Genomic DNA, 23,751 nt, shown 5'->3' with positions numbered 1-23,751 from the left:
AATCCAGAGAAAGAACATCCCCACTGCAACATTAAAAAAGCAAGAAGGGCTGAAGTCAACTTTCTGCCAAACTTCCCAAGAGGACAAGACGAGGACAGCTTGGAGGCAATGAGAACAGTGATCAAAGAGGAAGTAGATAAAGCCGAGAGGAACCTACTATCAATAGAGAAACTCATGCATACAACCTTTGCACTTCGTCGCCAGGAAATTGTTCAGGGCGAGCCATTGGTGAAGGACTTTCTGGAGAGATGGCCTGCCCTTCAGATCCAGTCACAGGTAAAAATAATAATCAAAGCGATAAAACGTTGTTTTATGCTCATTTTCATCAATCTTAATTGTGATGGCTGTTCATTTAAAAAGGATTGTGCACCCATCAAATAGGACTATGATGTATTTCCCTGTGGTATTTTACTTATTCTAAAATTTGTGTCTTGTTTTGTTTTGTTTTTGTAGATCTGTGCCAAATTCCACAGAATCACAAATGTAAATTTAAGAAACCAGTTTTATGCAGAACTGGATCGACAGATTCCACGCCTCATAGAACTTTACACAAGGAAGGCAGCTCGTACTGGAAGGGTGGCGGGAGCACTGCGACACATCCTACAGTATTATGAAACTGAGGTAAGTTGGGGAAAAAAGGTTAAAATCCACTATCTAAATTTTATCCACGTGTAACAGCTGGCTCCCAGGTTTGTCAACATTTTCTACCACAAATCTCTACTATTTTCGATTAAAGACTCAAAGATGTGTCATTGTCTACGCATGTTAGTTGTCAAACTTCTTTGAGACACTATGGTGGTGAGTCCAGACTTCAAAAATTCAATGAACAAAGGTTATAGTGTTTTTTGTTTTTTTTAACAAGTTATATAAGAAGGAAACAAAATGGCATAAAAGGTTTGTGTGGGACCACTGTCCTCCATCAGGGGACAGTAGCACTTACAGCACTTTTTTTTAAATTAATTGAACTTTATTGATCTCACAATGGAGAACTTCGCTTCTGCATTGTGGAAATTAGGTGTTGCCGTGGCTACAGAGAGACATCTGTAGAAGTTGGGGGTCACAACACAACCAGTGCTGGGTCCCTCAGAAATCCAATTAAAGGACAAAAACCATCATAAAGCATTACTGTTTATGATATAAATGTTAGAACAGACTAGACATGGATCAGTGTGATAACCTTAAACTCCAATGGGCCGCCTCTTTGCATCACTTGGGGAGCAACCTGGTGTTAAAGGTCTTGCTCAGGGACCCAGAGTGCAGGCTGTGGGTCCCTGCGCATCCTGCAGTTCCCGACTGGTTCTTCTCATCTACCATTCGTCACTTTTCAATAAACTGCTGAAGTGTGTGGCTGAATTCGGGCTCAACAGAACTGATTCATGACACACAATCCTTCACTTTTAAGTAATTCTCAATTAGTTATCCTGTAATATAAACTTATGTAGTAGAGTAAGTGATGTTTTGCCAGCAAAGGGTCCCTGTTCTTTTTCTCATACATTTTTCTTTATCCATCCAGGATGTGCAAGATATCAACATGAAACGCACTGTGGCCCTTCGTTGTCTCTCAGTATACTTGCTGGAAGAGGATGCACAGTTTTTCAAGACTTGGAACGTAAGTCTTAATATATTTTTCTAAAGGATTTCATCACTAATCACTTTTTACTTTTGTAGATCTTTTGAAGTACCTTGGTGCTGTAAGAAGGTTTACCTGCTATGCTCCTGCTGCGTGAATACACACAGACATATTCATGGTTATTTTTATTTTTTTTAACTAGCCTTTCTAAATACCGCCAGATTGCATCTTGGGGCATTTCTGTCTATAGGGTCCCACATAAGAATAATTCAATAATGATATATCGATCAATAGACGTGTGGTTCAGTATTAAAAAAAACAGGGGTCAATAAAAAGTTCAATTAAATGCAGTGCATTCTAGTCTATCCTGTTGGTTATTACTGCAGTCATTGCATCCTCCCAACCAATCACAAACCCAGGAAAGCTTTATCAACTTTCAGAGAGCACGTGTTAGTTTTTTCTTTAACACTTACAGTTTTTGTAAAAAGTTGGTTGAATAAAAGGTTTTGTTTAAATCTATTTATTTAAAAATAGGTCATCAAGCAACAGCATACAATTACCAGGGCTGTACTTAAAATGTATATTTTAATTTTTTTTTGATAATTATCTATATTGATCAATATGATTTCTATTTTATTGATATGCTCTATCGTCTTCTGTATGGTCCAGTCCTGTTGCATAGCGCAATGTTATGAGTGAGCACATTGTAAACTGCTCAGCTGGGAGGAGTCTTCACATGGAGCTGCTCCCAGAGCCACAGCTTGGGCCACTTCGAGCCAGTCTAATCTCCCAAACACCTGAGTGGTCCTGGCCTCTCTGCACCACAGAATGACAAGTGTGTAGTGTTGGTGGGTGCTGTTCTGGTAAATATAGTGGTTTGTGACAACAAATATAGCCATATGTACACTGGACAATGATGTTTAAAATGTCTGTGGGGAGTCCATGCTGTGCGCAGCACAGTTAAATGTGCAGCTGTCTTTAATATTTATTCTAAGCTGAATTGAGCTCAGTCAGGTGTGTTTGCACGCTGGTAAATTCACATTCCTGTCAGGATAGGGAGCGCTCAGAGTAACAACATATTTTACCTGCCTTGATAAACTTATCTGCGTTTTGTAAATTACCTCAATTTTAGCTGCACTAAAAGCTTCCATGGAGTCGAAGTAATAGACGTCTCCTGGCAGTGAAGACTTCAGTGGACTCTGTTCATATGCGGGACCATGGGCCGTTCATTAAAAAGACATGCTAATAAATGACCAACTAGTTATCTTTGACAGAACTTATGTTGTTTGCATTGGGAGCGCGGGATGATTAGAGGAAGAGAGGCGTAGTAGGGGGAGTTAACTTGTTACTGTGTAATACTTTGCTGTATACTTCATTGTTGAGTTGGCAGCTGTATAAGTATTCAGAAATAGTTACAGTGTGCTTTTGCATTTTCCAGAGTGAGGAATCAGAGGAGCCGGACATCGGGAACACACCCATTGGGATTCTCACGGAGATCAGAGGAAGAAGTGCATCTCCACTTCACTTCAGTCCTATATCGACAGCCATTGTGGTTGAAGATGAATTTGTCATGAGGGACATTACCACTTTTGCTGATGCATATGTGTTGCTGTTTGGGCTGGTTTATGCTTTGCATCTGGACTACCCAAAGAAGCTTGTTGGCACCTTCACCTTCATTCAGAAGCTGCTCATGGGTTTGGATGATGGTGCACCCCTGAAACCTTCTCTGCTATCTTTGAAAAATGACCTGCTGGTAATGATTAGAGAAAAGGACCCAGAATTCAGCCAGACCAGCAGAGGTTTCTTAAAAAAAAAAGCTCTTTAATTACCAACTCAAAAAACGGGGGAAAATCCAAACAGATTGTAGAACAAAAAGATGACACAAAAAATAAACTAACGAGCAGGGCAGACAAGGCAGGAACAGACCGGACAGACTGGCTCAGGTTTCTGGAGGAAAAGGGGTCAAAAATCCAAAAAGCAAACTAACCTACAGAATTGCAGGAGACTCACCCATACTCAACAGGACAACCTGGCACTGATGTCTGGTCTCAGCAGTTTATATAGAGGTGGAATCAGGTGAAACCGGTGAGAGGTGATTGCAGCAGGGGTGGAGTTAGGCAGGATGTGCAGAGTAAGTAATTAGACCAGACATCAGTGCCGAGGCTCAAAACAACAGATTAAAAAAAAAACCAAACCAAAACTAAGAAACTTCTGAAGACATAACAGAATAAACTACAACAGTAAACACTAATCTAAACAAGAAATCAGGCAAGACAGAACTCAAAACAGCCAGATAATAAAAGACAGGAGAGGGAAGGAAAAACTAAAACTAACATAAACCATAACAGAACTCAGAATATTACAGAGCCCCCCCCTCAAGGGCGGATTCCAGACGCCCCCCATGTGTATGAAAGTCCTACACAGAACAAAAAATAAATAAGCCCGGGCGGGTGGAGGGGGTTTCAGGACGGAGGGCCAGGGTCTGAAACAGAAAACGGCTAATAAGGTCCAAAAAAGTCCAAACACAAAACAACCCACAAAGGGCGAATCCAAACTAACTGAAAAAAAAACTTCAAAAACAGTTTCCTGAACAGAGAGTCTGGTGGGCGTCCCGGAGGACGACCCCGGCGAATCAGGACGGCTGGCGGGCGTCCCGGCGGACGGCCCCGGCGTGACGGGTTCTCCGGCGGGCGGCCCCGGCGTGACAGGTTCTCTGGCGGGCGGCCCCGGCGTGACAGGTTCTCCGGCGGGCGGCCCTGCGGACGACCCAGGCGAGTCAGGACCTCTGGCGGTCGTCCCGGCGGACGGTCCAAGCGAACCAGGATTTCAGGAGGCCGCCGGCGGAGTAGGGCAACAGAAGGCCGTCGGCGGAGCAGGAACCTCGGACCCCGACTCCTGAAGAGAGAGAAGACAGAACCGGGTGCCGGACTACAGGCTAAGGGAGGCGTCGGACTACAGGCTAAGGGAGGCGTCGGACTACAGGCTAAGGGAGGCGTCGGACTACAGGCTAAGGAGGACGCCGGGTTAATGGCTAAGGAGGACGCCGGGTTAATGGCTAAGGGAGATCGCGCCTGCTTAATGGCTAAAGAAGGAGCCTGGCTACAGGCGACTAAAGAAGGAGCCTGGCTACAGGCGACTAAAGAAGGAGCCTGGCTACAGGCGACTAAAGAGGGAGCCTGGCTACAGGCGACTAAAGAGGGAGCCTGGCTACAGGCGACTGAAGAGGGAGCCTGGCTACAGGCGACTGAAGGGGGAGCCTGGCTACAGGCGACTGAAGGGGGAGCCTGGCTGCAGGCTGCTAAGGTGGGAGCCTGGCTACAGGCTGCTAAGGTGGGAGCCTGGCTACAGGTTGCTAAGGTGGGAGCCTGGCTACAGGCTGCTAAGGTGGGAGCCTGGCTACAGGCTGCTAAGGTGGGAGCCGGGCTACAGGCTGCTAAGGTGGGAGCCGGGCTACAGGCTGCTAAGGTGGGAGCCGGGCTACAGGCTGCTAAGGTGGGAGCCGGGCTACAGGCTGCTAAGGTGGGAGCCGGGCTACAGGCTTCAGGAGACCCCGGGCTACAGGCTTCAGGAGACCCCGGGCTACAGGCTTCAGGAGACCCCGGGCTACAGGCTTCAGGAGGCCCCGGGCTACAGGCTTCAGGAGGCCCCGGGCTACAGGCTTCAGGAGGCCCCGGGCTACTGGCTTCAGGAGGCCCCGGGCTACTGGCTTCAGGAGGCCCCGGGCTACTGGCTTCAGGAGGCCCCGGGCTACTGGCTTCAAGAGGCCACGTCAGACCCTTCGCAACCAGCAGTCTTAGGACCAGCCTCTGGAGGGTCTCAGAAAGTGACATCCAATAAAGTCTTTCCCAAAGTTGGCTGTCCATGAGGGCAATAAGGGGTCTACACTTGAAAACAACACCAAGAGGCTCAAATTCTCCAGGGTACCACGGTTGCCGAATCCTCTTCTGAGGCCCGGGGTGCCCGAAGAACGAAGGATCCCCCTGAGTCCCCGCCTCACAGGTCAGCGACGGACCCCTCTGCGTTCCCACGTCGGACCCCTCTGGGTTCCCACGTCGGACGTCTGCGACGGACCCCTCTGGGTTCCCACGTCGGACGTCTGCGACGGACCCCTCTGGGTTCCCACGTCGGACGTCTGCGGCAGCAGGTCCTGCTGGACCCCCTCCTGTGACTTGGGTGAAGCCAAGTCCTTCTGAACCAACTCTCTGAACTTGGGCTTGACGGGAGCCGAGGGGTCGGCCAGACCCTCGGAGACAGACTCAGGAGCCGAGGCGTCGGCCGGACCCTCGGAGACAGACTCAGGAGCCGAGGCGTCGGCCGGACCCTCGGAGACAGACTCAGGAGCCGAGGCGTCGGCCGGACCCTCGGAGACAGACTCAGGAGCCGAGGCGTCGGCCAGACCCTCGGGGACAGACTCAGAAGCCGAGGCGTCAGCCAGACCCTCGGGGACAGACTCAGGTCGACTGTAGAAAGCCTTGAGTGCTGACCTGTAATGCCCCTCCACCTCTTTTAATTTCCTCTCCAGCTCCTCTGAATAATGCCTGAAGAGCGCCTCCCTGAGGCGTTTAATGAGGGGAGCAAATGTCCTTATCTTTTCCTCCAACTGCCTGCGGTCATTATCTGAGGAGACACTAGGAGGAGCTGTGGGATTAACCGAGGCAGAAGGCGGAGGGTGCTGGTCCTCTGGACAGGAACTAGCCGGATGACCACTAGCGACAGGGACAGGGACCAAGGTCTCACTCCGACCAAGCGCTCGCCGGCGTTTGCGGCGACGAGGTGGCTGCAAAAAAGCACTGCTGCCTAGGAGGTGGCGTCCCGGACCAAACCCGGGGGGGCAGACCACCAGCCTGGAAACCTCAAAAGATGCCCCCTGGTCTTCAGCTCTGCCGGGGACCGAGCTCCGGGGTCGCAGCAGGCTCATGTTGAGAAAAATAAAATAAAAAATTGAGGAGGGAAAAAGCAAAAAAAAATGAAACATGCTGATCTGGCGATAGGTCCTAAAACGGGCCAGGTTGTACTGTAATGATTAGAGGAAAAGGACCCAGAATTCAGCCAGACCAGCAGAGGTTTCTTAAAAAAAAGCTCTTTAATTACCAACTCAAAAAACGGGGAAAAATCCAAACAGATTGTAGAACAAAAAGATGACACAAAAAATAAACTAACGAGCAGGGCAGACAAGGCAGGAACAGACCGGACAGACTGGCTCAGGTTTCTGGAGGAAAAGGGGTCAAAAATCCAAAAAGCAAACTAACCTACAGAATTGCAAGAGACTCACCCATACTCAACAGGACAACCTGGCACTGATGTCTGGTCTCAGCAGTTTATATAGAGGTGGAATCAGGTGAAACCGGTGAGAGGTGATTGCAGCAGGGGTGGAGTTAGGCAGGTGTGCAGAGTAAGTAATTAGACCAGACATCAGTGCCGAGGCTCAAAACAAGAACAGATAAAAAAAAAAAAAAAAAAACTAAGAAACTTCTGAAGACATAACAGAATAAACTACAACAGTAAACACTAATCTAAACAAGAAATCAGGCAAGACAGAACTCAAAACAGCCAGATAATAAAAGACAGGAGAGGGAAGGAAAAACTAAAACTAACATAAACCATAACAGAACTCAGAATATTACACTGCTGTCAATGTAGACAATATGTAATTGTCCTCCATTCCTTCCTTTCTTTTTTCTTCCCACCATCATTTCCTTCTTCTTCCTAGACCCATTATGTTGTTTTTCTTTTTTCGTTCCTCCCTCCTTTCCCTACACCATTCCTTCTTTCATCCTTGACCCAATCTCGTCTGTTTGACCATCCTTCTTTACTTTAAAGCACTGGAAGTGTGTGTGTGTGTCTTAGTAACACTCAAAATAGATGTACATCAGGGTCAGTGCAGGAGAAAACCAACGGAACAAAATGTTTATTTTTATACATTTATTTTTGGCCCCTTTTCAAAAAGCATAGATTTTAAATCTATAAAAAAATACATTTTTATTTTATTACATTTTGTTTTCCATTTCTGTGCAATAACTTTACATCTTTAGATGTACGTTATTTATTGCATTTATTATTTATTCATTTAAAGTTATTTATTGTCTTAAGTTCTGTTTTTGAATAGAATGGCCATAGCTGTAAGTTTACTATTTAAGGTTTAAGGCCATACCTTTACACTGAGTGCAAGTTTCCAGTGGGTTTTCTTTGGAAAAAAAATAAACATTTGCAGTGATTTAATCATAACCATACAACCTATTTTATATAATACATGCGTGGATGGTTATATTTTGAGTTTTTCAAGATATGAGTGGTTTCCTACAACTAAATAAGGAGTATATAGTTACAAATTTGCATTTGTTCCCCTTTGATAGTTTGATTCCCATGGATAAATGATTTTAAGATGCCATATTTGATCTTGACCACTGAAGATCCTTGTTTTTTTTTTTTTTTGTAATACATTTGCAAAGAATTTGCACACACGCATACAGATGTGTATGTGTGTGGTGTTCGTTTACAGCTATGAAGAAAATACATCTGAATAAAAACATTTAAAATATTCTGCATCTGTGTGAAGAAGTTTGAGTATTCTGAACTTAAAGTAGTTTAATAGTTGGAGTTGTCTAAAATGATCTTTTTGATTATTAAATGGTATACTTTTTGAGTTTAAAAAAGTTAATAATTTGAGTACCATATCATCCTAAAAGATTATTTCAAAGAACTTAAAAAAATTACACAAATTAAAATAAATATTTAAGTATAGTGCACTCATATTGTTTTTTTTCAGAGAGTTAGTAATGTTTGACTTTTAGTTATGCAATAGTTGTAAGTTATTAAAACTTAAATTTTTTATTTTATTTACTCAAAAACTTTGAGGTAATCGGTTTCCACAAAAAAATTGAGTATTCTGAACTTATTCGGGTTTACAGTGCAGTTCTGTGACTAAACCAGCATCTTCCAAAGGCCGCAGAGCCCCAGATCCTCCTCTACGTATCACGGAACATGCCTGTCCTCAAGACCTTCAGATTACTTTGCTGTGATACACAGCGGGCCCTCGCTGCACGTTTATCAGACATGACAGTTTCCAGAATCAGCTTGGGTCTTTTCCCGGGAATTACGGAATATCTGTGATGATTCGTGGCAGAAAAAAGAAAAACAAAAGGATAAACAGGAAAAAATACTTGAAAGTCATTAACTGTCAGATGCAACCTGCCACAGAGACATCATCAACCACCAAATCATATAAACTAGGTTTATTAAACATTAGATCTCTGTCAGGAAAATCACTTTTAATTAATGACTTTATTATTGACAATAATCTTGATGTAATGTTTTTAACAGAAACATTGTTACATGAATCTAATGAAGAAGTTATACTGATGGAGTCGACACCTCCAAACTACAATTTCCTTTGTGAGAGCAGACAGCAAAGGAAAGGTGGAGGAGTAGCAACATTGTTTATTGATTCACTAAAGTGTAAAAAGGTGTTTTTGGGAAAATTTGACTCTTTTGAACATTTGGCTCTCCAGGTAAAGAGCCCGGTACGAACTATGTTTCTGAATGTTTACAGGCCTCCTAAGTCCACATCAAACTTTTTTAAGGATTTTAGTGACCTCTTGTCTGTGATATGTGTTGATTATGACTGTTTAATTATTGTGGGAGACTTCAACTTTCACGTCGACAACCCTGAAGACAGAAGTGCAAAAGAACTGTGTGACACACTTAGAAACTTTGGTTTAACTCAGAATGTTAAACAGCCAACACACAAGCAGGGACATATTTTAGACTTGATCATCACTGAAGGTCTAAACATTTCACAGGTCAATGTAACTGATGTTGCCTTATCCGATCACTTCTCCGTTACCTTTGAATGTATCATTACCAGTGACTCATTTAGCCAAAGGGACATTGTAAGAAAACGCACCCTTAAGGACAGTGCCACAGAAACTTTTATTCAAGCTTACTCTGCTACCTCAACCTTGGGCTGCAACTCAGTAGATGAGCTAGTACACAGTAAATTCCACAGTGTTAAATATGCAGTGTCAAAGTACACTGACTATTTCAGAGTTATTGCAACAACAGCTGGAGTAAGATACCACCCAGTGTTGGTGAAAATATCCGTTGTTAAAATAGGCGGTGTGAAACGTACTCTGGAAAGCTCCGCCCACCTCCTCAGTCCAACAGAAATTTCAGCCAGCCATTTTCTTCATTCTTCATGTCAAGCGACTCCGGTAAGTTTTTTTTTCTTATTCACTATCAAACGCATAATTTGTCCTTTCAACAGACGCTGAATTTCTAGAATTTCTGTAAATCATTGTTAACTGTGAACCTCGGCCGGTTTTAGTTCTTCAAATGCTGAATTTCAGAAGGCTAATGTCTGAGTGAATAACAAGTCCACGTGCAAGTAGCATTATAAGCTGGCTAATTAACCCTAACATTAAATGGCAGTCAAGCTATCAAAAGTTATGTTAATTTTGTCATTATAGCCTGGATGTTTGCTTGTGCATTACTTTGAGGTGTAAAATATTATTGTAAAATAGCGAGTATTGCTTGTGTAGGTGGGGTAGGTAGGGAGATGGCTAGCTAGCTAGCTAAAGTTCATTCTGAGCGGGTAAAAAAAAAAAACGAACCACTAGTGCTGTTTAAAAAAAAAAAAAGGTAATGAGGAAGCATTGTATTCTTTATCATTACAGGTTGTATTGACAGACATTGTCGTTTAAATGTGTTGGAAATATGGCTTGGATTTTCTAAAGATATATAAGATTACACTAATCGTCTGTATCGAGATTCAAAGTTTCCCTCCTTGTCTCATGGCTACCGCTAATGATAGCTTACCCTAACACGCAAGGTTCACGGCTCTGTGTGTGTGTGTGTGTGTGTGTGTGTGGGGGGGGGGGGGGGGGGGTACGGTTGTATTTATAGAAATTTGGTTGTTTATTTATTTAAATACGTATTTCAGAACGGTCAGAAAAGCTTCCTGGTCCAGATAGCTAACAAGCTAGCGGCAGTGGTGATGCGCGCTCGTCATATATCCCTCCGCCTCAAAACGCGCTGGAGCTGATGTAGGAGCCGAGTAGCCTCGTGAGACCATCCTGATCTCGCGAGCTTTCAAGGTTTCACTCGCAGATCAGTCTGGCTACCCTCCGTTGAAGAAAATTTGGAGCCGTTCACCAAACGAACGTCCAATCAGCGTTGGCTTTGAGGCGGGTTGAGGTGTGACGCAACGGGAAGTGCGACAGTTCAGTCTAAAGAACATGGCGGCTTCAGCCGATGAAACTAGCGTTAGCGTGGCTATCGAGCAAGTTTTATCGGAATTACAGAATATTTCTTTGCTGAGCTAACGAGCCTTTACCTGCAGCAGCAAGAGTAGCTTGGCTTGTGGTTGTGTTTTCGTCGTCGCTCGAAACAGAGCGACGAGGAATCTGATTGGTTTATTTGGCCCGTCTATCACCAACATAGACCAATCAGCTAACCAGTATTTTCGCCCCTTCCCAAAATTACTTCAACGGAAGGTTTCCAGATGGATATGCGGAGCAAATCTATCTGGCGGAGTCAGGTAAGGAGCCGAGGGAGTAAAGACAGGAAGAGAAACTCTGCCCGTATTTTCTGCAGTTTACAGTTACAATGACCGGTGATAACTGCTGAAAGTAGATTACGAGGTGCAGATCACCATTTCGGGCAGAGATTGGTTCTAAAGATGAGTTTTTACACGATAATAACATTGCAGAAACCCAACCCAAAAACCATATCATGTTTATTAATTTGTCTTTTTTTATCTCTAACATGTAAAATTAGTATTTTAAATGTAAATGCTTAATACCATGTCTATCTTTTTGTTAAAATGCAACAAAATATTTCAGCATGAAATATTTATTTATTTATACATTTGTTTACACATTGTTTAAATAACAGGGAGTTCTTAATGATTTAGCCATTATTGGCCAGATTTTAATATTTTATGGTACCAGGATGTTTTCATTCAAATTCTTTTGTACAAGTATGTTTTTTTTTCTTCTTTCTTTCCAGTCATTTATTGCAAAATCGCATACTAAAATGCCCAAATGGGCTTTTACACTTTAAGACATAAAAAGATAAAATGTGAGTTTAATTTGCGATTATTCTCGAGTTGAATATTGAAATAAGCAATTAATCTCGATTAAAATTAATATCGTTTGACAACACTAAATTATACGTAAAAATTATACTTTATTGGACAGTATTCACCTCATAAAAAGTGGCCTAGCTTCTGGCCTGTTCTGATGAAATGCACGAGATTCTAATGTATCTCAAATTTGAGAGAATGCAGTGTATATAGTTTTTTATTGCGATAATGAGCACACAAACCTTAGCCATGAATTATGCTAACTTTTTTTTTTTTCAGCAGGGAACATGCTGCTTAAAACAAAACTTGGTGATGTCCAAAAGTTTGTTAGAATAACAGAGCCAAATCTTAAAGAATTTTTGGTTGCAGGTAAGAAACTGATATTGTGGAATTAAGATTTGCACAAGGAGCTTTAAATGCTAATAATTACTAGATTTAGCTGTTTTAAACTGATATACTATAATACTATTGCCGAATGATTGAAAATTATATGGTCTTAGATTTTGGAATTGATCAACAACTTTTGTGTTTCCCTTTCTAGTCACACCCTTAAAAGTTGTTAAGATTAAGGCATTAGTGAAATGTTATAATCAATGGTTTTCCTGTTTTTACAAGCTGTTGTGTCCATTTTGTAGCTTTTGCAAAGTTTGGTGTCCCAGCTGTAACAGAAGGTGTGAAAGTTGTCGACAGTTCAGGGACTGAGTTGGATGAAGATGTTTTTGAGGATGTGGTAATGAATCCCTCAACTGGGGTGTTGACCATCAAATATGACTCAGGTTTGTCTCTAATCTATATTATTTAAAGGATGGGTTGTCTTATGAAGATTGTGATTATTAGAAGTGACCGGTTAATTTATTTCCATTTCTCAATTCATGATTAGAATCTGTCTCAAAAGTAGCCTCTCCTGAGGCGTCCCAACCATCATCCCTCAATTCTTGGGACTCTGGGGATACAGACATCATTCCTGATAGTCCCTCCAGAAAACGCCGGAGGCTGGATGCGGAAGCTAAGCATGTAAGAGTTTTTATAATATTTACATGGTTTGAAGAACTTGTTGAGCCTGTCACTGTCTGGAGGGAGTTTCTCTCTCCAGTGTTTGCTCTTTTGGTGCAGCATAGAATAGAGAATCTCTTTATTGTCTCACAATGGGGAAATGACCAGTTGCGACATATTCCTAATGTGTTGAATTCTTTTGTGTTGTGTTTCCAGTTGGTGGAATCAGTTCTTACCAACAAACCGGGTGGGGAACGTATAATAAATGAATACAGCCGAACCAAGTCCTTGACAGATGAAACCAGACGGAAAATGGTTTACATGCTGGCAGCTGACATGACTGAAAAGAATGGGTAATCTGCTAACAGTGTTTTTGTTTTAGCTTGGAGATTAATTTCAAATCAAAATGAAATCCAGTTAATATAACTGCAAACTCCTTTCTTCTTCAACTTTGCAGTACATCCCCACCCAGGCAGGTGAAAGAAATGTACGCCAGAGGAATAGTGTCCTTATTCCCCTACCTCAGTGACCCATTCTCTAAGAATGGCTATGTGAGTTGCAAACAATAATGCTTGTAGTAAGGTTAAATGCTGTGTTGAGAAAAATGGAATCATATTAGACCCTGTTGTTTCACTTCTAAATGCTATTAATGAATGTCTTTCTCTTTTTTGTTTATCCTTTCACCCTACAAGGAGCACTATTATGATGGGGAGAGTGGAACTGGGTACTTGGCCTGGAGGATTAAAACTATTCAGAGAAGCACTGCTAAAGATAGGCGATCCTCGTTTGGAGGTAATGGAAAAATTTATGGAACGAAACACAGCTTTAAAAACTCTTAAAATGTCTAAAATCCAATCATTTTAAATTCAAGGCATAAAATGTCTAAAACTATTTTAAAATCTCATAAAATTAGTGAATACTGTTTTGAAAGGTCTTGATGTATTAATGTTCAGTTTTTTCTAGTTAGGTTAAACATCTTGTATTCCAATGTGAAAGCTGTAAAATATATATATATACTTTGCAAGTAATTCCTGGCCTCCAAATTTCCTTTAAGCCTTTTGTACTTTTTTTCCAGTATGGTTGTGGAATGGGCCTTACATTGTATTCATTATGTTCTTAAAAATCTTAAATTTGGCTTGTTGAAACAGTAGCAGGATTGGTTACTGCATTTGTTGCACACAATGCTTCTAAGTATTTTTTTCTTTGGGTCCAACTACACCCTTTAATTCCTCTGACTTTGTTAATAGGCTGGCATGGCAAGTTCTGGGTGATTCAAAAGACTAGACATGCATTTTGAACCATGTTCAATGTATGAAATCATAGGAATAATCATAAATTGTGAATCTAGCTTCTACTTTTGTGTAGACTACCTCTTTAAAAATTGCCCAGGTTTTTACAAATGTTTTTGATATCTGTATGTATAATACTGTATTTCCCAATGTTATGTAGAATCAGCCAAAAGATCCTCTGAAGATGTGTCTGGAGGACCAACTGTCAGACGAGAGTCCGAGTTTGTTCCAGAGACTGCCCTAACTGAAGATGAGTGCAACGAAGCAATCTCACTGATGAAACATTCAGCGGATGAGGACATCGTCAAGAAGAAAATGAAACTGACGTTTGAGCATCGCCGCAACATGGTCCTTGACCCACAGCAGTCAAGCAACATACTGTCCGAATTTCCACGTTTTAAAGACATCAAAGGCTTGGTAATTATCTATCACCCTTTAACTTTTTTATTTATTTTTTTTACCCGTCAGATAATTGAAATTGTCACCCAACATTACCCCCATCCCAGGTTGAACAGGATTTCATTCAGATGTTTGGAGAGGGTATCTCAAGCAAGCTTCTGGAGAGGTGGCCGGTCATGTTCAAGAAAAAAATCATCCAACAGTGCAGAAAGCTTCCATCCACAAGTGAGCTTGAAGAACTCTTGTTGGCAGCTGATCCACCCGAGAATGGCACTGAAGTTGACTTTGGTAAGCTGATTGTTCTTGTTCTTCTTTCGCACTCATATACTTGAGATATTTCATTGTAATTATTTTAATATTATCTAAATATTTACTTAACAGTATACTTAAAGCTGGATCTGTGATAAATTTAGGAGGAAATATTAAGCTAAACTTCAAAAGTACTGAAGTGTTAATCCTATGTTGTGAGTTTTTTATATCTTGTGAGGATATAAAAAAGAAAATGCTACTGCCAGTGCAGAGCTAACATTTGCATTTCACTGGATTATAAAGACCAGTCTCATAGAATGTTCCTTTGTGGCATATTTGGCTCACAATTTCTGCCATTCTGAGGTGTGAGAAGTGAACTAATTTCCTGGACTTTTTGGGACACCCCACCTTTAGCATTAGAGTGGTCAAAATGTGTGAGCCATGTCCCAATTAGGTTCCCACAAGGTCTGCATAACTGATGGGTGTTGAAATTGAACACACGATTGTTGTTACAGGTTGGGACAGTGACCTTTCGTCAGTGTTATTGCTGCTACACCTGATTCCACCTTCTGCTCAGGGTCGGAAGAGACCAGGAAAGGTTTCCGCATCCCAGGCAGAGAAGCATCTGGTGGTCTTCAAGAAGGTTTGTATTTTTGGAGGTTATTGAGAGAAAAATCTTATAATTAGGGCTGGACAACGATTAAAATCTTTAATCACAATTAACTGCATAATTTGTGTTATTAATCATGATTATTCGCATTGTATGCACAAACTCCAAGAATTAATTCAAAAGTAGTGTAGAAAGCACATTTCATGTTCTGCTGCCAAATGAAAGAAACTGTTGTAAGATTTGTAGTGTAAACCCTTAACATCAGCACTTATCAGTAACACATTTAGTGTTAATCTCAACTTAAACATGTAAAATAAAAAAAATACCAATAATTAAAGCTTATTGCCACTGACAGGAAATTCTCTTTATGGGGGGGAAAACATTTTTAACAACAAAATCCTAACAAACAGGCAATTTCTGAGGTAACAGCAGGGAGCAGCATTACCATTTTATGTTCAATACCAAAGCGTGAAGCACAAAAAAGGTCTACAGTAGCTGTCTGGAAGAACTTTCAACTAAAAATGGAAATTTAAAAGCTCTGTGACTTCCCCATGTCGGCTTTGTTTTAGCCACGTTTTCCTTTTTCCTTTCCTGGTTCAATGACAACCAGCAGCGTTCTTCTTCTGTTTGAAACAGAGGCTGGGCTGACAGCCAGGTAGTTGGCGCATTATCGCCAAGTCAAACCCCTACACCGCAGCAACAGACTTTCACAAAATAAAAGCATGTGAGCAACATGCGTTAATGCATGATAAAGTAAATATCCGCGTTAAAAGTCTAATGAATTAAAGGGAAATTACCACGTTAGCTTGCCCAGCCCTACTTATAATAGTTTAACAATTGCAGAATATGGTCACACACACTAAGGCATTTAAATAGTGCTTTATGATGAGTATTGACGACCAATAAGCTGCTAATTTGTATTCTAATCAGCAACTAGTTGGTGCTTAATATGTCTAACCCTCTGGTACCTTTGGGGATGTTTTCATCCAAAAAGGGGGTCCACCAAACTTTGTCCTTAAGGGTATAAGACAGTGGTTTTTGAAAGGGTACCAGAGAGCTACATTTTTTTTCCTGTTTTTGTTTTGTTTATTACAAATGTCTATCTGTAATCATTCTGTGTTGGCATTTGCAGACTGGAACAAACATTCAAGAGCATCTCGATGCCATCACCAGTCAAGCTCAACCCTATCTCCTGGCTGTTGGAGTTAAGAAGAACACGATCCATCAGTTCTTCATCATTCTTGACAAGAATGCCATACCTTGCAGGTCAACATCATCTCTTGGTGCCTTTGATGAACTGTTTAAGGCTCATTTTGTTTTTGGCACATCTTATAACAGCATGCTCCACAACATGTACACTTTCATCCAAACCACAGTGTACAACATAGATGTCGGCAAGGTCAAGGAAAGTCCTCGTGTCTCTGAAGTTAGGGCGAGGTTGCTTCGTTAGTGTTTGAAGTTTCTCTTCTCTAATGAAGTGTTTTGTTTGTCAGGCTGAGTTAAAAAGTTCAAATATGCTTGTTAGGCATTTAAGATTAGTTCATGGCTACTTATCTGGAAAAAATCTCAGGCTTAAATGTGCTCAGACTGGATGTGGATGTGTGTTTGGTACATTTTCTGGTTTTAGGAAGCATTTAAACACCAAACACACTGAGTATATTGACCAAGATGGAGACACTGGTGTTATTTGAGCAGCGTAGGAGAGGAGGTGATAGCTAATGTAGATGAGACAGCCCCAACATCTGAACTTTTGAGATATTCCAATAGGAGCACTCTAGATATCTGTGCCTCTGCTGTTGCACAACTCAAAGCAGCTGGATTAAGTCAATCTTCTGTAAATAGTTTTGTTTCCTCCATGGAAGAAGTGTGTTTTGAGATTCATGGTCAAGCTAAAGATGCAGCTCTACAGTGCTTATCTCCACAGGACATCGAAATTAAAAACAAAATAGAGCAATCTTTCCAAAAGTTGGAAAACCCATTCACATCCTTAAATTCTGAAACTAAAAGAAATAAACACTTCAAAGAAAAGTGGGGAATGGTAGAACCTGTTGAAAAGGTTCTTGGCACAAGATTTGACAGCAGAAGAAACAAAACAACTGGGACATACGATCAGGTCATTGTAACTGATAAATTTGCATATATTCCAATTTTAGAAACCTTGAAGACAATTTTTCAAAACCCAGAACTTTCAGATCTGTTCAAGCCCAGGCATGTACCCAAGGAAGGTGTATATGCAGACTTAAGAGATGGCAACTATTTAAAAAAAAAATCCCTTCTTTTTAAAAAAAGATGCTTTGCAAATACAACTATTTTATGATGACTTTGAAACAGCAAATCCTTTGGGATCCAAAAAAGGTATTCACAAATTAGGTGCGATGTACTTTACATTAAGGAATTTTCCTCCAATCTTTAATTCTTCATTGACGAATATTCATTTGTGTGCTCTTTTCCATGCTCAAGACATCAAGCGTTATGGTTTTAATTTGATACTTGAGCCACTTGTCAGGGATCTTAAAGTACTTGAGACTGAGGGATTTAAGGTGAATATGTTTAAAGAAAAAATTCATGGTACCATAGTTCAGGTCACCGGTGATAATCTTGGGTTGCATACTCTGTTTGGCTTTGTGGAGTCATTTGGGGCTCGATATTGTTGTCGTTTCTGTCTCCTTGAAAAAGATTGTTTTCAAACTGTGTTCTGTGAGGATGATCCAAAAGTTGTACTAAGAACTGTTGAGATGCACAAACAGCACTGTCAAACAATACAAACAGATCCTACACTACCTCACATATATGGTGTCAAACGCATTTGTCCACTAAATTCACTTGAGTATTTTAACACAGCCAACAACTTCTCTGAAGATATAATGCATGATATTTTAGAGGGAGTTGCTCAGTTTGAAGTCAAACTTGTCCTTCATTACATTCAGGAAAACTTCCTAGATGCTGAACAACTCGCTGGTAGAATACAATCCTTTGACTATGGTTACAATCAGCAGCGAAACCGTCCACCTAGAGTCAAGTTGTTTGATGGAAGTAATGATTTGGGGTTAAATGCCATACAATCTTGGTGCTTGCTACGTAATATGCCTTTGCTCTTTGGTGATTTAATAGACACAGATGACAAGCACTGGCATCTTCTACTATTGCTTCTGCACATTGTTAACATTGTATTTTCACCTGTCCTTTCTGAAGGAATGACCTTTTATCTCAAACATTTAATCATTGATCATCATCGGCTCTTCAAGCAGTTATTTTCTACAATCAATCTGCTACCAAAGCATCATTTCATGATACACTACCCTCGTACTATAAGAAACATTGGCCCAGTTCTGCACATGTGGTGCATGAGGTATGAAGCTAAACATAATTTTTTTAAGAAGTAATTAAAAAGCTTTAAAAATGTTACCAAGACATTGGCTAAAAAGCACCAAAGTTGTATGGCAATGTATCAGGAGTCCTTTAGCAAGCAAAAATTAATCTTAGGACCAGGTAAGATGGTGACACTAAATGATTTCAAAGAAGGTTCAGAGATTGCTTCCAAATTTGGAGCTGTATTGTCTACCAGCGTGTTTTCTGCAAAGTGGATAAAACATCATGGTACAGAGTACCGCCGTGACTTCATTATCTGCACTGAGGTTGCATTTGAGATGCCTGTGTTTTGTAAGATCAAAATTATTGTTATGAAAGATGACACTGTATTGCTATGTGGAAAACTGATGGAAACTGTGTGTTTTGATGCTCATTACCATGCATTTAAGGTCAGGGTGCATCCCGACAGGGTTCTTAAGGTGTTGAACATAGATGAGCTGGTTTACTTTAAACCATTTGATTTACAACTCAAGTATGGAACGACAGATTCCTCTTTGTATGTTGTTCCTTATTGCCATTTCATGCTGACTTAAGGTCAATGTTTTAAATATTGTATTCTTTTAATATGTTTCTATGAGACAGTATTTTAGCCTGACATACAGTAGTTGATTGCTGTTAATAAAGACCTTGAATTTGATATTTAGTGTAAACTTGTGTTTTTACTTTGCATGTAGGGTGACTCCACAAAAGATTACATCCAGTGTAAAGTTAACACTAAGATTTATTTGCAGAAAGTGTTAAACTTCATTCACACAATACAGTGTTAAAATTTTGCTTTATAGGAATTTATTTTTCACTGCAAGGGAGTAAATTAACCCACACAGTAGTGTGTTATATCAACACTTAACAGAGTTGTTTTACTCTCCAGTGTTAACTTTTAGTAACTACATGCGGCAGTGACGTGCGGTCAGGGGAGGCAGGTGAGGCAGTGCCTCACCAGCCATAATGGAAAGAAAGAAAATAAATAATCATAAAGTAATTTAAATTGTTATATTCATCCGGTGGTTTGTACTAAAAAATATTTATTTTTCATGTAGCTTCACCAATTTCTATTTTTATTTGTTCAAAATCGCTGAATTTTCTTATTTTCCCATTCAAATGCTTGGAAGCGATGCCGGTGAGGCAGCAGCGAGCTCTGCCTCACCTTGGATTGCGCAACCCCTGGCTCTGCGCTGGCTGCTAAGCGGAGAGAGCATGTTGCTGTACGGCGTCAATAAAATGGTTGAAACAAATTTAATATGTGAACTTATTTCCAATAATTTAGCTTATGTATATAATGTACAGTGCTTTTTGTCACCAACTGTGTTTGTGTAACGTGTTTCGTGTAATGAGCGATTATAAACGGCAGAGAACAGGTTCGAGGTGAGGCAGGCAGTTCTCTTGCCTCATGGCAGGGGGCGCTCAAGATCCCAGACGTTCGTCTTGTTCACTCCTCAACTGCCGAGTAAGTGACAGCGAGCTAGGCTAAACAATTCGGGAAGCAAGTCAAGTGCAGCGATAGATTATAATAGAGATAGTGATTTTTTTCCTCTCTTGCATTCATCCCTCAAAAACGGTGAGGGATGAATGCAAATCTCCTGGACAGCTTCTCAACTTTTTGGCCGAGAAGGATCTTGTTGTAACTGTTCCTGAGGCGACAAAGTTGCTCCAGCTCGTGCTCACGGTGCCAGCTACTACAGCGTGAGTGGAGCGGTCATTCTCAGCCCTGAAGAGACTGAAAACATACAGCAGGAACAGGACGGATCAAGGAAGGCTTTCTTCCCTGGCAGTGATCTCCATTGAGACAGAGAGACTTTTAAAACTGAAGGAAGATAAGGAGGACTTCTATCGCAAAGTGACGGATGTTTTTGTGCAGAAGGAGCGACGCATGGACTTCATTTATAAGTAAAGGTAAGACTAATAACATTTATTTTGTTTTGTTTTTTAAGGAAATGTGTGTTTTGTGAGCTACAGTTTGTATGTGTAAGGATGCAGAAGTGAAACATAACCTGTAAACTGCTGTCAATCTATGCATCTATTTGCAAATCTGATTCTGATGACGTCAGTGCCTCACCAGCTATGAACCTCACCGCACGTCACTGACATGCGGTGTTATTCTCAACTGGAAAGGAACTCAATCAGAATTGATTTGACACCATACAAGAGTTAATTATTAACTCCATGAAGAGTAATTAGGGCTGGGCAACGATTAAAATATTTAATCGCGATTAATCGCCCTGATTAATCGCGATTAATCGCGATTAATCGCATTGTATTTACAAACTCCAAGAATGAATTCAAAAGTAGTGTAAAGAGCACTTTTATTTTAATGTTCTGCTGCCATATGAACAAAAGTGTTGTAACATTTGTAGCACTTATCAGTAACACATATTTAGTTTAAAGCTCAACTTAAACATGTAAAACAAAAAATAGCAATAATAATAAATTAAAGCTTATTGCCACTGACAGGGAATTATTTATGGGGAAAAAATCTACCAAAAACAGGCAATTTCTGAGGTAACAGCAGGGAGCAGCATTACCATTTTATGTTTAATACCAAAGTTTAACTTGGCAGTGGTTACAACTAACTTGTTTCTGTCATATTCCATGCTGGAAGAACTTTAAACTGAAATGCTTGCTAACTCGATATGCTTGCGTTGCTTGCGTTTATTTGACGTTGACACGCGGTTTTTTGTTGTTGTGCATATAGTGAATGGCAGGGAGAAACAGGCAAAAACACATGGATACTTTGAAACGAGAAGCGACTTCACCGACGGCGTCTAAGCAGACCCCCCCCGCTCCGCTCCGCACAAAACTTGTTCCGGCCGTCAACTCACCGCCTCGCCTAAGCGGGAAACACCGCCTTCCGCATGTCGGCTTTGTTTTTTTTCCGGCCAGCACCTTTCTTACTCTGAATCCGAGGCTTGGCTGACAGCGAGGTTATTGGCGCATTATCGCCACCTACTGTTCTGATTCAAACCCCTACACCGCAGCAACAGACCTTCACAAAATAAAAGCATGTGTGCAACGTGCGTTAATGCGCGTTAAAGAAAATATCGCCGTTAATAGTCTAATGAGTTAACGCGAAATTAACGCGTTAACTTGCCCAGCCCTAAGAGTAATATTAACTCTCTTTAGTGATATTTAACCTTTAGTGTAAAATATTAATTACACTATTCAGTGTAAGCCAGTGTTAATTTTTTACACTAATTAGAGTTAATTTCACTCTAAAATTCTAAACTCTATAGAAAGAGTTAATTTAGCACTAATTCAGAGTGGGACCAAATACACTCGGAAATAGTGTTAAAATCAACTCTTTAAGTGTTACTTTAACACTGCAATATTTACTGTGTAGATAACTTTCAGTCTAAAGTCTCAGACATTATTGACTGCATTGCTCCAGTCAAAGTGAAGGTTTTTTCCGGGAAGAAAAAATCTCCTTGGAGAAATGCTCCAGCAGTTAGAAGTGAAAAAAGGGAATGTCGGAAAGCTGAACGCAGGTGGAGAAATAACAGACTCCAGGTTCACTATGACATCTATAAAGAGAGACTTTACAGATATAACTTACAACTGAAAAATGCAAGAGAATCTTTCTTCTCTGAGATCATTAAGAAAAACATTAATAATGCTCGTGTCTTATTTTCCACAGTCGACAGGTTAACAAATCCTCCTGTGTCAGTGGCTTCAGAACTCCACTCCACCAGGGCCTGCAATGAATTTGCTAACTTCTTTACTGAAAAAATCCAAAAGATTAGAGGATCAGTTTGTACATCCATACTAAGTTCAGTACCAACGTTGTCTCCTACCAGAATTGATTTTGACCAAATGTCCCAATTCAGCCAAATAAACTCCAAAAGCTTAGAGCAGATAATTCAGCAGTTAAGTTCCTCCTCAAGCTGCCTTGATGTTCTCCCCACAGTTTTCTTTAAGAAAGTTTTACCTGTCATAGCGTCTGATTTGACTCAGATAATAAACGCGTCCCTTCTGTCAGGTGTTTTCCCCCAGTCCCTAAAAACAGCAATTATCAAACCATTGCTGAAAAAGAACAATTTAGACAAACTTCTACTCCAGAACTACAGGCCCATCTCAAACCTCCCCTTTATCAGTAAGATCATTGAAAAAGTTGTATTTCAACAATTGAACACCTTCTTAACAACGACCAGCCGCTTTGATGTTTTCCAGTCAGGTTTCCGTGCTCACCACAGTACAGAGACCGCCCTTATCAAGGTGTTTATTGACATGCATATAAATACAGACTGTGGAAGAACCACCGTGCTGGTTCTATTGGACCTCAGTGCAGCATTTGATACTGTCGATCACTCCATTCTGTTAGAACGTCTGGAGAACTGTGTCAACCTCTCTGGTACAGCTCTCAACTGGTTTAAATCCTACTTAAAGGACAGGGACTTTTTTGTATCAGTAGGTAACTTTACATCAGAGATGACAAAAATCACATGTGGGGTTCCCCAAGGGTCCATCCTGGGTCCCCTCCTATTCAATATCTACATGCTCCCTCTAGCTCAGATAATAAAAAACAACAACATCAGCTATCATAACTATGCAGACGACACACAGCTCTACATCACCATGTCACCAGGTGACTATGGACCAGTTCAAGCACTGAGTAAATGCCTAGAAGAAATCAATACGTGGATGTGCCAAAATTTTCTTCAACTGAATAAAAACAAAACTGAAGTAATAATATTTGGACCAATAGAGGAAAGATCAAAAGTTAGCACACAGCTCCAGCTGCTTCAGCTAAAAACCACTAATCTGGCCCGAAACCTGGGTGTAGTGATGGACTCAGACCTGAACCTTCAAAAGCATCTAAAGACAATTACAAGGTCGGCTTTCTATCACCTGAGGAACATTTCCAGGATTAAAGGATTGATGTCTCAGCAGGATCTGGAAAAACTAATCCATGCGTTTATTTTTAGTCGAATTGATTACTGCAACGGTGTTTTCACAGGTCTTCCTAAAAAGTGGATCAGAGAGCTGCAGCTGATCCAGAATGCTGCTGCCCGCGTCCTCACTAAGACTAAGAAAGTAGAGCACATCACCCCAGTTCTAAAGTCCTTACACTGGCTCCCTGTATCTCAGAGAATAGACTTTAAAATACTTCTGTTAGTCTATAAATCCCTAAATGGCACCTAAATACATCACAGACTTGTTATCAGTGTATCAACCCTCCAGACCACTAAGGTCTTCTGGC

General features: G+C 40.9%; 2 protein-coding genes and 2 long non-coding RNA genes across 4 annotated transcripts; all 4 read left to right on the top strand.

Annotated features, from left to right (window-relative positions):
* The first annotated feature begins 8 nt into the window (after positions 1–8).
* LOC118562181 lies at positions 9–7,284 on the top strand. Its single transcript, XM_036134435.1, has 5 exons — positions 9–276; positions 454–621; positions 1,514–1,609; positions 3,009–3,323; positions 7,202–7,284. The coding sequence occupies exons 1-5, from the start codon at positions 109–111 to the stop codon at positions 7,208–7,210; spliced, it is 756 nt and encodes a 251-aa protein (XP_035990328.1). The 5' UTR covers positions 9–108; the 3' UTR covers positions 7,211–7,284.
* A 4,992-nt stretch (positions 7,285–12,276) lies between these two features.
* On the top strand, positions 12,277–12,968 carry LOC118562172. The gene is made up of 3 exons (XR_004930485.1): positions 12,277–12,427; positions 12,532–12,665; positions 12,861–12,968. It is a non-coding gene; the product is annotated as an uncharacterized LOC118562172 (long non-coding RNA).
* Positions 12,964–13,436, top strand: LOC118562171. Its single transcript, XR_004930484.1, has 3 exons — positions 12,964–12,997; positions 13,102–13,195; positions 13,337–13,436. It is a non-coding gene; the product is annotated as an uncharacterized LOC118562171 (long non-coding RNA).
* A 675-nt stretch (positions 13,437–14,111) lies between these two features.
* LOC118562180 lies at positions 14,112–16,738 on the top strand. The gene is made up of 4 exons (XM_036134434.1): positions 14,112–14,350; positions 14,440–14,620; positions 15,097–15,224; positions 16,324–16,738. The coding sequence occupies exons 1-4, from the start codon at positions 14,210–14,212 to the stop codon at positions 16,639–16,641; spliced, it is 768 nt and encodes a 255-aa protein (XP_035990327.1). The 5' UTR covers positions 14,112–14,209; the 3' UTR covers positions 16,642–16,738.
* Positions 16,739–23,751: the final 7,013 nt, after the last annotated feature.

Source organism: Fundulus heteroclitus, unplaced genomic scaffold, assembly GCF_011125445.2.
Source record: "Fundulus heteroclitus isolate FHET01 unplaced genomic scaffold, MU-UCD_Fhet_4.1 scaffold_81, whole genome shotgun sequence".
Taxonomy (NCBI): Eukaryota; Metazoa; Chordata; class Actinopteri; order Cyprinodontiformes; family Fundulidae; genus Fundulus; species Fundulus heteroclitus.
Note: the sequence above shows the minus strand (reverse complement) of the source record. Positions and strands in the feature narration are given on the sequence as shown.